At 37.8% G+C, this 18617-nt stretch overlaps 1 protein-coding gene across 4 annotated transcripts in view; it reads right to left on the bottom strand.

Annotated features, from left to right (window-relative positions):
• LOC111510052 (uncharacterized) overlaps positions 1 to 18617 on the bottom strand; it is a 344477-nt gene that overhangs the window by 254395 nt on the left and 71465 nt on the right. The window contains exon 1 of one of the 4 annotated variants that reach the window (XM_074175513.1): positions 7654 to 7674. The exons of the other annotated variants lie outside the window; for them this stretch is intronic. Coding sequence (XP_074031614.1) covers positions 7654 to 7655 — 2 coding nt within the window. The 5' untranslated portion in view covers positions 7656 to 7674. Of the gene's footprint in view, positions 1 to 7653; positions 7675 to 18617 lie in introns of those variants that run through there. 4 annotated transcript variants of the gene reach the window in all.

Here is an 18617-nt window from a genome sequence, read left to right as displayed (position 1 = left end):
TAAATAAAGTATTTTTTCTAAATAAACACCGTTCAAGATTTAATATTATTCAAATGACTCACGCCCGAAAAAACACCCAGAATTATTTATACAAAACAAAACAACCCCAAAGAGACCGTCCGCATTTGGGACGTCCCCGACGTTGAATATTGCGCCTGATTACACCGCAGTATTTGCCCTTGACAGTGACAGCGCGGATCAAAGCGGCGTGGGGGTGGATCCATACGTGAGTCACGAGGGGTTATTAGCTGATTGCGAATTGAAAAAAGCGCAGGGGAGGATGTAACAAGCTGTCTTTTATTAATAGAGGAAATTGCGAGAATTGAATGGGACAGAGCGGTACTGTGTCAAAGGGACAATGAGTGTTTGATAAGGTTAGGAAATCGGGAGGGTCGCCTAAGAGCCGTCGTTTTGAAGTAAATGATTCATGAGTTGTCTGTGTATGCAGAATAACTGAAAATGGTGTCAGGTGTGAACTCTATTATTGTTAGAGTTGCGCTCTTTGCTATAGTATCTCATCAATTCGACATATGACATTATGGATGATTTTTTCATTAGAACCCGTGTATTTTTGAACTACACATCAAGTTGAACATGACTGCCCAATTGAAAATTTGTCTTCCATTCAAAACTGTTATTTACGTCTGTCATTTTGAAACAATCGGAAATGAAATGCTGAAGTCGTAAGATCGAAGTGTACATGTAAAATACTGCGATTCACTCAAAAATGTCATGATTTAGCATTCATATCTCAAGGAATTGTACATGAAAAATTGAAGAGAAAAGTTGACGATCTTATAAGTGTTGCTTTTCAAGAATTGAACGAAAATGATCCTGTTAGGAGATCTGTATGAAGAAATAATGGTTCTGTTAGATGGGAATGAACTCAACACAAAAAAATATTGTGATGATTTCGGTTGAATCTATCTATATGTACTTCAAATAGCACGGTAAACCAACAGAACTGTCACTACTGGGCAGATCAGATCAAGTTATAGAAGCAATTTCCTTTGAAAACAGTCTGAATGGAGCAATATATTTGAAATTTTTGTATAATTTGACTTCAACATGCGTCCCGATTTCAAAAAAATCAACAATAAAGTGAAATTTCTAAAATTTGAAACTTATTCATTGTATGTATATTGTTTTCACAGGAAAAAGTCCGAGTATTTTTCCAAAAAACTACTTGTATATGAATTATTAAATTTATTTCAAAGTGAAAGACTGGCCCTGTGCAAAAGATATGAATAAAGATATCGATGACTGTTGCGGCAATGACACTGTAAGACCTCATTAATCGGATAATTTTTGTGGAACGAACAAAACTAAATAATTTCTCGTTCAATTCCGTTGATGTATTGATCGATTGCGTCCCCTAAGCGAAAAAGCAAATCAAACACTTGCAACAATAGTGATTAGAACGGTTAGTTAAACATTCAGTCATGGTCGACTGTGCGTAACCGAAAGAAAATCGGAACTTCTTCCTTGCCTACGAAATGGAATACTCCTTCGAGCATGCAGCTATATACAGTGTGATACAGATAATATTTTTTATAAAAAAAATTACAAAATTACAAAACGAGCAAACCCCATATTTCTCTGCTTTAAAAATGACTCGATTTACTTGAATTTTGCTGAGAAGTTAGCTTATAACCTCACAAATGAGCTTAAACTGTTTTGTATAAAAAAATTCATTTTTTATTTGTTTTCAATGAAACATCAGCTTGAAGAACGAAATGAAAAATCATAAAAAAAAGATCAGATGAGGAAAATTTTTTCTCTGAATATTATGATATACGTTTGACGAATTCCTTATAGGCCTTCACCTCTTGTAAATATAAACCGTAAACAAACGTAATCAAATAAAGACGTCAGGATTTTATTTGCATTACCTTTGCGGGATTTTACTTGCTAATACTTTGGCAAATGTAAAGTGACAATTGAATTAGCAAATTGGGACTGTGTGATTGTGTTTTTCTTCCTTTATTATCACAGTATTAACTGAAACTAAATTCCATTTCTAATATATACGAGTATATTTTTCAATACAAATAGTTTGTGCTAATACTTTTTCGTGAATTAAATAATGTTTAAAAATTATATAACGGAAACATTCAACTTGCATTCAATAATTCTTGATACCAACGGGAATATAATTGAAGTTCCGAAATTAGATTACACACACACACCACCGCAATCATTCCACTCGAAATGTAAACACAAAAAGCGATACAGCGGCCTAACCGCCTTCCGCTAAGTTATTCCTAACCACAACAAAGGCCACTTCAAATCGCGAGCCGACATCTGCGCGAAGCCTGTAATTCGAGTAATTCCAGAAATTACACGTTATCAAAGGTAATCTTCGTAGCCCCAGCATCAGTCGGCCCGCGCGTCCGTCCGTGTGTCGGATACCGGTCCGAGAGGGCTTAACGTACGAATAATCGACTCCTCGGGCGGCCAATTACCGCGAGAGGGTTAGTGGTCATCAATAGTGCAGACCAAGAGATCCAGTGGACGAATTGAAAGGAGTTCGTACAAACTTATGGGTTTCTGGTATCCTGTGGATTTATGTACATTTTTGGTTTGTTCAACGTCCTTATCAAAAGTGCCCATGCGTACAAAATCCAGAAGAAACATCGAGATATCGAAGTTCTTGGAAAATGGGACAGTCCTTTGGAACACGGCCCAGACTAGATCTTCGGTAGGTTTCTGAGGTTGCCAAATCCGAATCTGCAATAAATTTACGATATCAGGTCAAGGCCAAGAACATTTGAACGTCAAGTCAGGGAAAAGTCCCAAAAGCAAACAAGACTATACTTGCTATACATTTTTGAGGTCACCGAATCTGAGACAGGGGTCAGTTTGACTTTAGTGGGACAAAACCAAAAGCGTTTGTAGGTCAACTCAAGAAAACCTCCACAGGCAGAGGAAACCAAACTCACTAGGTGTTTTTGAGGTCACCGGATCCATATCTGGAGTTAGTTTGACTAGTAGGTCAAGGTGAAGAGCACTCAAAGGCTGACTTTGTCTCTTTGGTGATAGCTAAGTTATTCATTATAGCTCTATTTTGTGTGTCCTCTGAAAGAACAGTGTACGGTGAATATTCTGTGCGTGATTATTCTGAGATGAATCCCGTATTCTGTTGAAGATTTTTCAGTTCATGGTCCCGGATACATTTTTTCTAGTATTTTTTTGGACAAGCAGGTGGCCGTAACTTGACTTTCTACCCATTTATTCCCTCGACCTATGTTCAATTCCCGATCCATTTGTATAAAAAATATTTCTGTCGAGCGACACTGTTTGAAATTGAACTGAACTGATCCATATTTTGCACCTTGCTTTGCCTGTAAATAGCAGTAGCTTTTGGCTACCAAACCAAATATGCAAACGAGTTTAACCACCATTGTATATATACATGTAACCAATACTCGGTGTTTCCTTTTAGCCAACTAATCTTTTCGTAGGAACATTTTGTCAGCAATAGCCTACTTCTTTCAGACTTCAGTTAGTTTCCCGGATTTAGAATATTAAATCTCTACCAGATAGTTTCATTTCTCTTCAACTTTCAAGCAATATTCGGAACTTTTTCGAAATTATTCAGCGGCTGTAGGTATAATTGAATAGTAAAACCAACGTTAAAGGGGAAATCTCATACATGTATGTTATATCATCATGGAAATTGAAAAACAAAACTGCTTAAACTGCAATAAAATTAGTATTTATTTACGTCAAATGCCTCAAACAGTTTGTATCAATTTTAGTTAGTTGCAGATTCTAAAGGATGGACTTATTTCAGGAATGGTCCAGATCAACTACCATAGAAAAAGCGTCAACATTATGCCTTTTTTATATAATTTCTAAGAATCTAGTATCACTATCAAATATTAAGGATTTTAAATCTCTCCTAGTAGTCCAAATTGAAAGAAAAGCTATCAAAAAAAGCACTTTCAGCTTGATAACATATCGAAGTAACGTGAGAATTTCTCCTGCTGGTTGTTTATTTTTTTTAAAGCACACCATCAAAGTTCAAAGGTTCTGCACTCTTTTCTATTTCTCATAAAAATAAAATGGTCTCAACATGACAAAATTCAAATTACATTCACCAAGAGGAGTTGGTTTAAAAATTTAAGTGCCGTTTTCAGACCTTTTAGCGACCATATATAGTCAAGAAATGTTTACTACATTTCTACAATCACGGAGAATGTCCTGACTGACGCAATTTTGAATTTATTGCCCGCACCTTGCTGCTATCCTTGGAATATGACGCGGAACCACAACAATGACTAAAAGTTTATTGTCGTTTCCGTCACTTTAACACTCTTTACAACTGCGTCTGCAGACATAACCTTCTGCAGGTCCCTTGTAAAAAGGTATAGCAATCAAAATGTAAAACACCAGTATATCCCACACAACAATAACAACAACAATTTGATACGTAGTTGTTTGGTTTACGAGCAGCGAGAGCAACTCGTTTATTTTCCGAGATGAGATCATTACCGATGTGAAACACGAGATGTAATATCGGGATAAAAACGTCCACCTAGCTTAGAACGAACCCCCTGCGGTGGTTAACTTGATGGACTGGCTTCAGTGTCGTTCGGGAAAGGGGGACTGGAAAGAACCGCCTCTTGATTGTTCACTTGAAGAAATATTCATGTGTTTTATCAGTCCTTGCTGAGACTCGGAGATATAACCTTCTTCCTCATATTCAACGCATATACCACTGATGATGTTTGCCGTCGTATCGGGCGAAACGTTTGGTACTTCGGTTTCTACACGACCACGACCCACCAACTCGGATTTTGTTGTCTTTAATCAAGACTCCGGCTGTGGAAGCCCAATGTTCTTATATGTCTTCAATAGTGTTACAGGTGATACTCGTATTGTGATGTATTATACAGTACTTTCCAGTTAAAATAAGCCACACTCAATGAGACTACCGAGACTATAATATATACTGTTCGGTAGAGAATTTGGTACTACAGTTTGGTACTACAGCTGCACTTTTCGCAATACGTAGCCCTAGTGACAGCCTTATTTCCGGGTAACCATATTATATGATCATTCTTTCTGGAAGCGAACCTAATCAGTGTTATTCGAAGTGTTAACAACGCCATTCAGTTAGATCGTCTATTGCGAAATCGGGTAGTTTTTCAACTAGATGAGGCTCCTCCTCATTGTGTACTACCAGTGCGACAATTTCTTGATGATACCTTTCCGGGTGATGGATTGGTTCTACAGAATGGCCACCCAGATCTCCCGATTTGACTTCACTTGATTTCTTCTGAAGATATGGTTGATGTTAAAGGTATACGAGACGCATACAACTACTGAACATAATAGGCGGAAGGAAACAATCGGGTGCTGTAGTGTTTAATTTTTCTGTGGTGTAGTGTTCAATTTTTCTCAACGATATTACAGGGATGGATTCAGAACTGAAATATTTTTTAAATAAGATGTCAGTTCACAATGATTGTAATTTGAAGTTTCTGACATATGGTTTGGGATAAGAGATCGATTTCACTGATCTCACGAATTTTTCAATGTCTAAACATCAAATAACTCATCCAAGGTGGCTCTTTTCAACTGGTATGCACCTTATACCGGCCCATAAACGTTAACTTATACCAAGGGGGGCTCTAATAATGTTTCAGAAAACGCGAATCAATCAAAATACGCATTATGTATATCCTTACGAACCCGATGCATAACTAAAACATATCAAATACGTGTTCATTACCATGCAAAAATAGTCTACTACCCAAAATAACTACCCAATAACCATTTGAAACCAACCACGACATGAATACACAAGTATCCAATTTCCCTGCAATATAAGCAGTTTCGAGCAAACAGCGTATCGAGAGCTGATTTACGATCACATTTCCAACCGAAACTATATTTAATCTAGCATCGCGATGAATATGAATCCGCTGATGGTTTCGCTTTTGCGAGTTAACCTCGAACTTGTTGGCTCGATACAATAATGACGTGAGAAGTTGTTCTCATTACCGTCAGATGATCTTTTAAAACGTATATAAAGGTAACATCCTAATACGGCTCCATTTCCCAGAGTTGAAGTTACCCATCTATTAAAAATGTAAAAAAGCATTATTAAAAACTGAACTACGTCTTGTCTACATTAGATATATGATAATGACACTACGTCTTCTCATGAAACTTCATCTTCTCATGAAACTACATCTATACATGAAACTCCGTCTCATGAAACTACGTCTACTCATGAATTCACACCGACTCGTGAAACTTCGTCTAATGCATTTACATCTACTAATGAAACGACGTCTTATATGAAACTACATCTGCTCTCATGAAACTACTTCTCATGAATTCACACTTACTCATGCAACTGCATCTACATATGAATTTACACCTACTTATGAAAATACGTCCTCTCATAAAACTACGCCTCTCACGAAAGTTCATTTACTCATGAAACTACGTCTCTTATGAAACGTCACCTACTCATGAAACTACGTCCTCTCATGAAACTACGCCTCTCACGAAACTACATCTACTCATGAAACTACGTCTCATGAAGTGACACCTACTTATGACACTATATATTTTTATGAAACAACGTCTTTTCATCAAAAGTCATCTACTCATTAAACTTCGTCTCATAAAACTACGTCTCTCATGAAACTACGCCTCTCACGAAACTACATCTACTCATGAAACTACGTCTCATGAAGTGACACCTACTTATGACACTATATATTTTTATGAAACAACGTCTTTTCATGAAAAGTCATCTACTCATGAAACTTCGTCTCATAAAACTACGTCTCTCATGAAACTACATCTAACCATGAAACTACGTTTCTCATGAAACTACATCTACTCATGAATTTACAAATACTTCTGAAACTATGTCTCTCATGAAACTCCGTTTCATGAAGAGACTCATGAAACATGAAGGTCACGTGAATACACAGTGGTTAATTTTCAACCAATGAAAAAAAATGTACTTACTACTTTGACGCCTAAATTTTTATACTTTCGAAGGGTAACTCACCTGAAACAAAAATGTAATGGTAATCACACAATTTTGGAGGTGTTTGAGAAATATTAGAAAATTATTATCATTTTATCTACATTTTCCGTACCATCATAGTTATCGGAAAAAATATTTCAACTGTTTGAAATCTACAATAAAGTAAATGTATTACTTATTTTCATTATGAATGATCTTGACTTCGTAATAGATTCAACGAATGGTGGTAATTTCAATTCAATGTATCATATTCTTTACCAAAATTTGTGACAGACAGACAGAGAATCGAAGTAAATAAAACAGTAGACGTTTTTATTTTAGAAAATTTTTAACACGTGTAGTTTCACTTGGGTATCAATATTTTTTATATTTTTATAAATTTAACATTATTTTTCTTGTTTAGTTTGTTAAATGAATGTATTTGTTACATTTTTTCTATCACTCACGATATGATGTGATCCCGGGGGATTTTTTAAAATACGTGGTGATAAGTATTTATTGATGTTTGATGTTTTTATCAATTACCTAAAGAACTTCTGTTACCACAAGCGGAAATAGCTCTTTCAGGAAACCTGCCCCACGTTCGATAGCGTTTGCTTGTCTATCAATCCGTCATGGTCTGGATTACTACTTACATTCATGGCATATGGCAATGATTTTTATCAGTCAAACCGTTGGAAATCAAAAAACTATCGCGCAAATATTATTACAGGTGTAACTTATAATTATATTACATGCTGCTTTCCATTAGCGAGCATAATACGAAAGTCACAGCCTACTTCAGACAATGAAATGAATTCAATGAGACGAACGTGAACGTTTTACAATCGTTTGTTCTTTGCAATGGGTAGGACGAGATTCTGTGGCTTTCATCTGGAGAAGTGCCAATAAAATTACATGGCAGTGAATCATCCGAATGAATTTGTTACAGTAAAAAAACAGTACAGAAACTTGGCCAGTCATAAGTAATTAAAAATTCAGAAAGACGGAAATTTCAAATAGCTTCCATTTTGCCAAAATCGCACATATAGGGTTGACATTTGGCAATGATATGTCTTACAATATTCCCAGTGTTCAAAATGGAAACTCTCTTCATTTATAATTATTTCATCTATCGAACCCCATAGGTTGAATGCTTTCTTATAATGACATCGCGTCCAGTTTACGTTGGTTGGAAATGGAAGCGTATTTAAAGAAACCTTCACTAAACCGTTGTGGTTTTACTTTCGACAAACTTCTCATTTCACTTCTCAAGTGTAGGTGTTTTCAATTTGATTCAGCAAAAGTATAAAATATTACAACCGATGTAAAGATATTAATTTCAACTTCCCACATCATCGGACAATGAAAATAATACTGCCGTTTCCATAAATAGTCTTATACGAGTACATATTTGGTTATGCGAGATTTTTTACCGGTCAAGTCCGCAGACTTGAAGATATCGAGTTGCATGCGATATCTCGTAAATGATTGTCCGGTCAGGTGCAATTATTAGAATCGAGCGGATTCCCTTGAGAACCACTACCTGTGTGACTCATGCTCGATGCTGGTACTCGTCCAGACCGCGTACTGTGGCATTATGAATTTGTCTCGAATTATTATAAACGACACCAACGCGAATGCCGCAGGAGCGGAGCAGAGATATCGCAGGCTAAGTGTCTGCATAATCCTTGTACGAAGGAAGCATAAAAGTGGAGATCGTAGCCGAAAAAATCGAATTTTCTGATGAGTCACGACAGTTTTACTTGTACCTTAATTGAGCTTTATTTGTGCTTCGCACGTAACTCTTACAGTTTTATATCTTTAGAAATATATGGAATGGCCCACTAGTGTACATCACGTTAAAGTAAGCGAGATCGGTGAGTTTGCAGAAATTGGCTTGATTTACAAAAAAAAATCAATTTTCGAATATTTCCGGTTTGTCACCCGTGGCAGGTTTTTAAACCTGACGTTTCGTCTGCTACTGAGGCAGACATTATCAAAGGCGATGCGCTAACTGAAAATGGTCCTGGTGCGTTTATATTTCAAATGGGACTAGATGTCGGAGGTCCTGCTGCTTTTACACCTGATTGTTCCGACTCTTTTCCAATTATTAGAAGAAATGGGACTAGGTGTCGGAGGTTCTGCTGCTTTTATACCTGATTGCTCCGACCCTTTTCCAATTATTGGAAGAAATGGGACTAGGTGTCGGAGGTTGTGCTGCTTTTATACCTGATTGGTATGACCCTTCTTCAATTATTGAATGAAATGGGACTAGATGTCGGACGTTATGCTGCTTTTATACCTGATTGGAGTGCCCCTTGTCCAATTATTAGAAGAAATGGGACTAGATGTCGGAGGTTCTGCTGCTTTAATACTTAATTGGTCCAACCCTTTTCCAATTATTGGAAGAAATGGGACTAGGTGTCGGAGGTCCTGCTGCTTTTATACTTAATTGGTCCAACCCTTTTCCAAATATTGGAAGAAATGGGGCTAGGTGTCGGAGGTCCTGCTGCTTTTATACTTAATTGGTCCAACCCTTTTCCAATTATTGGAAGAAATGGGACTAGGTGTCGGAGGTCCTGCTGCTTTTATACTTAATTGGTCCAACCCTTTTCCAATTATTGGAAGAAATGGGACTAGGTATTGGAGGTCCTGCTGATTATATACTGAATTGGTCCAACCCTTTTCCAATTATTGGAAGAAATGGGACTAGGTGTCGGAGGTCCTGCTGCTTTTATACTTAATTGGTCCAACCCTTTTCCAATTATTGGAAGAAATGGGACTAGGTGTCGGAGGTCCTGCTGCTTTTATACTGAATTGGTCCAACCCTTTTCCAATTATTGGAAGAAATGGGACTAGGTGTCGGAGGTCCTGCTGCTTTTATACTTAATTGGTCCAACCCTTTTCCAATTATTGGAAGAAATGGGACTAGGTATTGGAGGTCCTGCTGATTATATACTGAATTGGTCCAACCCTTTTCAAATTATTGGAAGAAATGGGACTAGGTGTCGGAGGTCCTTCTGCTTTTATACTTAATTGGTCCAACCCTTTTCCAATTATTGGAAGAAATGGGACTAGGTGTCGGAGGTCCTGCTGCTTTTATACCTGATTGGTATAACCCTTCTCCAATTATTGGATGAAATGGGACTAGATGTCGGACGTTCTGCTGCTTTTATACCTGATTGGAGTGCGCCTTGTCCAATTATTAGAAGAAATGGGACTAGTTGTCGGAGGTTCTGCTGTAATACTTAATTGGTCCAACCCTTTTCCAATTATTGGAAGAAATGGGACTAGGTGTCGGAGGTCCTGCTGCTTTTATACTTAATTGGTCCAACCCTTTTCCAATTATTGGAAGAAATGGGACTAGGTATTGGAGGTCCTGCTGATTATATACTTAATTGGTCCAACCCTTTTCCAATTATTGGAAGAAATGGGACTAGGTGTCGGAGGTCCCGCTGCTTTTATACTTAATTGGTCCAACCCTTTTCCAATTATTGGAAGAAATGGGGCTAGGTATCGGAGGTCCTGCTGCTTTTATACCTGATTGGTATGACCCTTCTCCAATTATTGGAAGAATCTATGTATTATGAAGTGCCTGTACCCATGCCTCATTGATGTTCAAGATCTTTTCTTTTTGGTCTTCTGGTCCAATGTTTATGTATATGTCCTGTCTGAATATCCTCTGTTAGTACCCTCTGGTTTCACCAAGAACTTGCGTGCATGCGAAGACAATGTTATGGCTGCTTTCTGAAATGGCTTGTTTTGCCACTGCCAATTTATCTATTTGGCCATAAGGCAACCTTTGTGCTCATGAACATCAAAGATATACTAAGACACACACAACGGTCTTCTATAAAGTCATGTTTCAATTTTCACTACCAAATAGCGTGTTACCATTCGATGCGTATGATTTTATACAGATACTGTGCAGCAAAGAGCCAACTGCAAATCCCTGAGGATCCCTGCACAAAACTAAATTCGAAAAATTGTAATTCGAAATAAGCTTCATGAAAGCTATAATATTCTTCAAATCTCAACTTGATGATTGAATCACATTTCAAAATCAACATTGTTGACATGTATACATAGAACGTGACATCTGCAAAATCCTTTAGAAGGATCTCGCTGACCTTACGCTTCAGATGTTTTCATTCAATTCTCTGAAAAAAGCAGTCCCCAGTGAAACAATATCCTCTCGAAATCGACCTTCTCGACGACTTTCTTTTGTCTTCCATGCCAGCTGAGTTTAACTCGAGAGACAGCTGATAGATGCTTGTCCATGCCCGAGGAATGTGCTTAATAAGTGTGAAATAATTCTCGCTAGACTATGGTCGATGAATCGCGAACTGGCGCACAGCCAATCTCGCACGGTGTTGCCAACATCTGAGATTGGAGGTGTTGCCTCACTTCGAAATTATCCTGACAATATCACACCACACAACAAACATAGTCAGTAGGTAGGAAGGGCCAAAGGGGGTCTTCCACTTTGGCCAAACTCTATCAAATGAATCTAGCCTTTTAAAGAAGCCGATCACTTCATTTGGTGAATAATCTTTTAGGCCAACTGGAAAGAGTGAGACTCCTGCAATTGCTGAAAACCTGATCGAGCTAGCGGCAGGGTAAGTCAGGTAAGTAGACGGTATCTACTGCTGCAGGATACCAACTGCACCCAACAACCAGGAGACACTTCTTGAACCAGAAAATGCAGCTCTGGTACCTTGACCATTTTCTGAAATATCATGTTTGGCAGCCATTAGAGCTTTCTGAAAATATTCCGATGGATTAGTCACAACGTACAAGAATCCAGTCAGCTACACTTAACGGTACATTAGATTAGATCATTTAGACCTTTTTTTGCCTCTGCTTATAGGTAAATCATCGTTTGAGGGTAAGCAATTTCAGACCTGCTGGAGTAAATTTGTTTTCTCTCCTGATGCACATTCTGCTTGTGCTGCTCAAGAATTTGGTGCAAGGCATATTCATAGGACATCCTGCTTTCGAACAGGCGATAAATTACTTCTCGTCTCCATCACCCAGCCTTCTAGCTTTGTTAACAAGAAAACTGAAGCTCTTGGTCTTGATTCGCTGGGACAGTTGAGATCATTCAGTCTACATTCATCTTTTGATGATGCTAACGTGATCAGTGGAAAGATGGGAAAAGGTTATCTTACTGAAGAACTCTCTCCGCTCATGTATCACCACAAATTTTTAATGATGTGGTCATTGAAAGTGTCGAGGAAGGAGTTGTTGCGACAAATATATTTGCTGTTCTGATCTCAGGATCAATTTGGAGTAGTGAAGTGGCCCCAAGAAGAGCTGCAACAGCTCGATGTAAAGGTCCGAAAAATGATACACCTTCACAAGAGTTTGCATCCCAAGTCCTCCGTTTCCCAGTTATACATTTGCCGAAATGTGGAGAGACCGTGGACTATTTGGATTGTCTGAATGTGGAGCTAGAATGGTTCTGGCTTAAGCTTGTAAGTAAAAGTATTCATGAGTTCGGATTCCCTCCTATAAAGGGTTCGAGACCAAGAAAAATAAAAAATTGGAGGGTTTTCATATAAGGAAGTTACCCGAGCGACTGAGGTGACCAGAGTTTGAACCCATTCGGTAAAAGGCCCACATCGAAAGCACATCAACTTTTATAGCCACACAAGAAGTACGGTTCATCAAAGCTTCCCTGTTATTCTCTGAAATAGTGGGCTGAAGGCGGAAACTGAGGGATTCATCATGACCCGCCAGGATGATGTCTTCAATATCTTGGTCTACCATAGGTCGCGCAATGAGAATTGAGATAACAGGTGTAGGATCAGCCAAAAGAGGTGAAAGTTTCGATATTTCATTTCGAAATGTTTTTTCTCAATAGGTATGTATCTCTCCTCGATACGGTTAGTCAGAGAGATGAATTTCATCGGAAAATGAGAAAAAACCGGATAAAATAACGTAATTTTCTCCTCTAACTCCGCCAGAAAACTTCGAATATATATGGAGTCTTTGGTAAAAAGCTGCTCACTACTCTCAAACATGAAGATTACACTCATTTGCCGTACTAATCTGTCGCAGAAATCTTGGGTTGACAAATGCAGATGACAGTCATTCATGTCTCAATACAAAGCATTTTCGTGAATAATCTGTGAAAAATATACTTTTCCAGTAACCACCTGTCGCCCTTCTAGGAATAGCAAGGTCTCACCTTTTAACATGCAGCAGTAGGTCTCGAACCACCGTTCCAAATAACGATCGATCAAATGACTAACCCAAAAAACTATTAGTTCCAATTGTAAATGTAAATCGTCAGTTGAAAGTAAACAAAACTCAGGTTTGGCAACACCGATTTCACGCATACAAAAATAATTCGAAATGATCGCATCCGGTTGTTTTTCTTCCTTCCTTTTTATCTCTCTCGAGGTGGACGTCATTAACGGTGCGATAAACAGATGTTCGTTTTCGACTTGATTTCGTGTTTTTGTTTCGATCCGACAATTCGAAGAGCACAGTCGGTCATTACGAGTGATGTTTTATTAATGCAATTACGAATCTTAATTGGAACCTCTTTAGCGAAAGAGCTGGTGTTTTAGTTAGCCAAATTATTGACCGAAAAGAATCGATCTGAGCACGTTACAACAATTTCTATTTGAAAAAAGGGTTTTTGAGTGCTGCAGAGGCAGAACATGTTTTTGAGTGTTTATATTATGTTGATAGGATATATTCATTGATATTCAACCAAAAGGATTTTGTGTGGTAAACCCGCCAAAGGTTATATCTTTGTATGTGGGTTCATAAGAAAAATAATCGTTTTTGGTTTACGACATTCTCACAAATTCTCATTATTCCCAACTATCGTTACACCCCTTTTTCTGTTCCGCTCTATTCCTTTCATTTTTCATTTTCTTATGTTTTTGTGCAAGTTTTTCCCTTCAACGTTTTCCCTCTTCTATCCTTCTATCTTCTGGTGTATCTTCATCGCTTCTATCTTAAAGATCTACCCTCTCTAACTGCCAAAACGATTGCAAATTGATTGTTTGTGAATTGTTCCAAGTTTTTATATTCCCCTCTGTGTCTCACTTTAAGAACATCAACTGCATAAGCTAGAACTATTGAGTAATAGAGGATCGCCTCCTGCTGAATCTTAAAGCTGTGTTTTATTCATGAGTTTTGATGCCAGTTTGTTTAGAGGACCTCTTCTAGCTCTGAAATGATTCAGTTCTATTTGTTTGTTATCATTGGGAATAAGTTCCAGTCCATTAGATTTTGTTTCGTCATAAAAATCTAATCATCAACTTCTCTTTGGTGTCTTTCCGATGTCTCCTCAGAATAATTTGTTTTAGTGTTAACTGACTTCTAGGTATCCTCCTCCCAGATTTTCATCTTAGATCAGGCAGTTATCTTTCTCTTGTAGCTTTCCCCCTATATTTTCTGATGCTTTCATCCAGAGTTCTTTTAAAATTTCTCATACTTTCAATGTCATTAACTTTTTGTTAAAAAAAGAGTCTTTAATGAGGAAATATTTTGGAATGGGCGAGTGGCAATTTGTCGAGTGGCGTTTGTGTTGAAAATCGATTTTGATGTTTTGCTATAAGACATATAGTTTCAATAATAAAAATAGATATTACAGATAGGCATATAAGATAGGCATTAAGTGTAATTTAAGGAATATTTGTATCAGTGGATAAATAAAAAAAGCAAACGAAACCAAATAATGAGGCTAGTATAAAAGAAGACCACGTTACAAATATTTACTGGAAACACCCAATGTTTGACCTTGGCTACCTTGAAATAGAAAAGGAAAGTAGTAAATATCAGCCAAATGATATAAAAACAATTCAAGTTGTTGATATAACGGCGAAGTGTTTACTCTTAACTGTTATTTAAACATCGTGAAAAAAAATAAATAGTATCAGTGAGAAACACCACAACAGCCCACATAATGATAAATTATATCATTATCTGTATTTGCAGTGGTGTGTAAAATAAGTTACGATATGCTTAATAGTCAAGCTTTTATCATTTTGGTTAACTAGTTGGATGGAAGTTTTTTCCTATTTAAAATTCACCTTTTCCGTCTTTCACATAATTAATATGTGAAAGAAACATAAATAATACTAAATCTAAGAATATCCTAGAGATAAAGCTGAGTTCAAATGACAATGGATAAAGGAATCAATAACTGAAATATTAGCCTTTTGGTAGAACTGCATGCTTTGCCTTAAGCACAATTTTCAATTCAATTACGGTATTTAAAATTGGACCTAGTATATCACGGTCTATTGTGTGTCCATTTTGTGTCTATATAATGGACATAAAATTAGATAGTATATCATGATGAAGGAATATCTTGTGGACCTTTTTTTTGGAATACTCTGTTTAGACATAACAGTAATCAACTGTATGTTGACTCAAAAAAAAATTAAATTCAACTGGACTAGTATATTGGATTGTGTGTCCATTGTGTTCTCATTAAAATTGTCTGTACATTGCGTGTTTGTATCACGGAGATAAAACTGGATACTATATTGTCGCGATTGTAGCCCTTTTGGTAAAAAAGTACCGTTACGCATAATACAAATCAACTGCATTGCTTATACTATAGTCATATTTTGCAATTCAATGGGGTATTGGGTCTATTGGGCGTCCATATCATGGCCAAGAAATTGTACTAGTATACCAAGGTGTATTGTGTGTCCATATCATGAATATAAAAGTGAACTAGTCTATCATGGTATATTATGTGTCCATATCATGAATATAAAAGTAGACTAGTCTATCATGGTATATTCTGTGTCCATATGATGGACATTTGTGCCCATATGATGGACATTTGTGTCCATATGATGGACATTCGTGTCTATATTTTCAACATTGTGTCCATTGCGCGCTCATATCATGGTCATAAAACGGGACTAGTATATCATGGTGTATTGTGTGTCCATATCATGGACATTTGTGTCCACATTTCCAACATTATGTATCCATTGTGCGTTCATATCATGGTCATAAAACGGGACTAGTATATCATGGTGTATTGTGTGTCCATTTCATGGACATTTGTGTCCACATTTCCAACATTATGTATCCATTGTGTGTTCATATCATGGTCATGAAACTGGACTAGTATATCCTAGTGTATTGTCTGTCCATATCATGGACATTTGTGTCCATATTTCCAACATTATGTGTCCATTGTGTGACCGTATCATGACCATGAAACTGGACTAGTATACCATGGAGTATTGTGTGTCGATATCATGGACATTTGTGTCCATATGATAAATAAATATAAAATTGGACTAGTGTATCATGGTATACTGTGTGTCCATATGATGGACATTTGTGTTCATATTTTCAACATTATGTGTTCATTGTGCGTCCATATCATGGTCATAAAACTGGACTGGTATATCATGGTGTATTGTGTCCATATCATGGACATCTGTGTCCATATCTTCAACATTATGTGTCCATTGTGCGTCCATATCATGGTCATAAAACTGGACTAGTATATCATGGTATATATATTGTGTGTCGATATCATGTACATTTGTGTCCATATCATAAATATAAAATTGGACTAGTGTATCATGGTATACTGTATGTCCATATGTTGGACATTTGTGTCCATATTTTCAACAATATTTTCACTGTATATATTGAAAATCATACAATAAACTATATTAATGAGGGAAACAATTGCTTCATGTTGTTCATTGCGATGTTTATCATTTTTATAATGCATTGATATAATATCGCTTTGGAATAGTATTTCGGTATACTCTCTTTATCTGGGGATTTACCGATAACATGACCTATTGGTTCAACTATGAGTACTTTGGTTGGATCTTCACGAATTACATTGAAAATACTCAGAAAAATGCTAATTATTGGTGAAAGGCGGTGACAGTTACGTTTGTTTTTTTTGTTCGATCTACCAAAAATGAGTCAGTTTCTCCATTACAAAACATCTTCACGAAATTGTTACCGCCTACTCTCCCGAAAGATTCGTCTAGGAAAGCCGCCAACTGGAAACATTCTCAGAATTCTCGAAAGTTCCTGGCATCAGGTCATAAGTGGGTCGTTGTACCGTAACTATTTTCACCTGTCCCTCATTTTCGGCCAAGAATACGACTTAGTCACACGATGGACATTGCAAAAATAGCGCTATTTACAGCTAAGCGGTATTCGTGTCCCTTTATAGAACAGCTACAAGGTAATCAATATTACACAGCAACACAGTTGTGAATGCATTTCTTTTCAGATCAAAATAGACGGAGTTACATCAACATTTTGAAATGTAGTTCTAAAAACAGTGCAGAAACTGGGCAGTTGAGTTATTCAATTTCTTGATAAATATAATAAAATATTAATTGCTGTCATTGAATCGGATCTGATTCCCGTGGGATGGGCTGCCTATCGGGCGCGTCCCCAAGTTGCGGATAGGGGAACGGCCAGGGAACTGGAGGCCCTGTCCGGGAAGCCAATGTGGCCTTACGGTTGGGGTCGCTGGACTCCTGGTCAGTGGCAGAAATAAGTAGGGTGAGGGGAACTGAAACTCCCCAAAAGCATTCGCAAAACATGCCACCGTAGCCTACCCAAGCTAAGGTGTAAGGAATCGTGCCGACAGCCGCAGTCACCAACGGTCACCCTTGGAGAACTGGGCGAAACCTAAATGTAATCAGCCTACCTCTGGTAATGCGGGACTCTGCCAGAGTTGACCAACTCTTCCCTTGCTACTCTACTCGTGGAAACACACATGAAAGAAACAACAGAAAGAAAAACAAAAACGAATCCCGAGGCTGGAAAGAAGTGCTCACCTCGATCTAAGGCGATGACTGGGAATGATCAGAAATTTCCACCTCAATCTACTACTTGGTATGAGGCTGGACATAGCAGATCACCTCGTGACGTAATACAAAGGCCAAGGCGTAAGCACATTTGCGGCGCCGAGGCCAAAAGGAGAAAGAGAACGGCGAGCGGGCGCCAGGAGCTCCGCCTTGAATAAAGGCAAGGAACGGCTGCCCCTAAAGGAAAACTCCCTACCTTTTGCACCTCCGCAGAGGAAACCCCAAGAAGGTTGAAGAAGCCGCGCAACGACAGTAATGTCGCTGCACCTTCCAAAACCTTTGCGGAGGCCACCGTGAGACACCTTAAGGTTGCTAAAGAGGGTGTGTGTTCAGCGATATAAAGGAGATGTCTCTTAGTGACCAGTACACCTTCCTGGAAAGGACAGGATGGACGATGACCTACGAGGGCAACTCCTTAAAATGAAGAGTGATCGATTGTTTAGTGTTAGTAACAAAACCCAAGTCACACCATGAAACCTAATGAAGTTCATCTGAGATAAAGAAGTTTGCTAGTTTGCATTAATACATCGTAGATTGAAGAGGTTTATTACATTTTTTCCATTATCAGTTCCATTCTAGTCAGCTACAAATCGTTAATAAAACTTTCTGGTCCTGAAATGAAGCCTTGAGGTTGTTTAGCATTTTTTATAGTTTAATAACAGTCCTCAGTTTGGTGTTGAATCTAGAAATCGTGATTTTATGGGAATTTCATTACGAAAACTCTAACACTTGGGGTTTACTCATATGATAAATACCCCGAAGAATAGTATTCATGAATA

The sequence above is a fragment of the Leptinotarsa decemlineata genome, unplaced genomic scaffold (assembly GCF_025532065.1).
Source record: "Leptinotarsa decemlineata unplaced genomic scaffold, Ldec_3_MD MMD2_tig00001064_RagTag_RagTag, whole genome shotgun sequence".
Classification (NCBI taxonomy): Eukaryota; Metazoa; Arthropoda; class Insecta; order Coleoptera; family Chrysomelidae; genus Leptinotarsa; species Leptinotarsa decemlineata.
The sequence above is the reverse complement of the archived record's forward strand: the minus strand, read 5'-3'. Positions and strand labels throughout refer to the sequence as shown.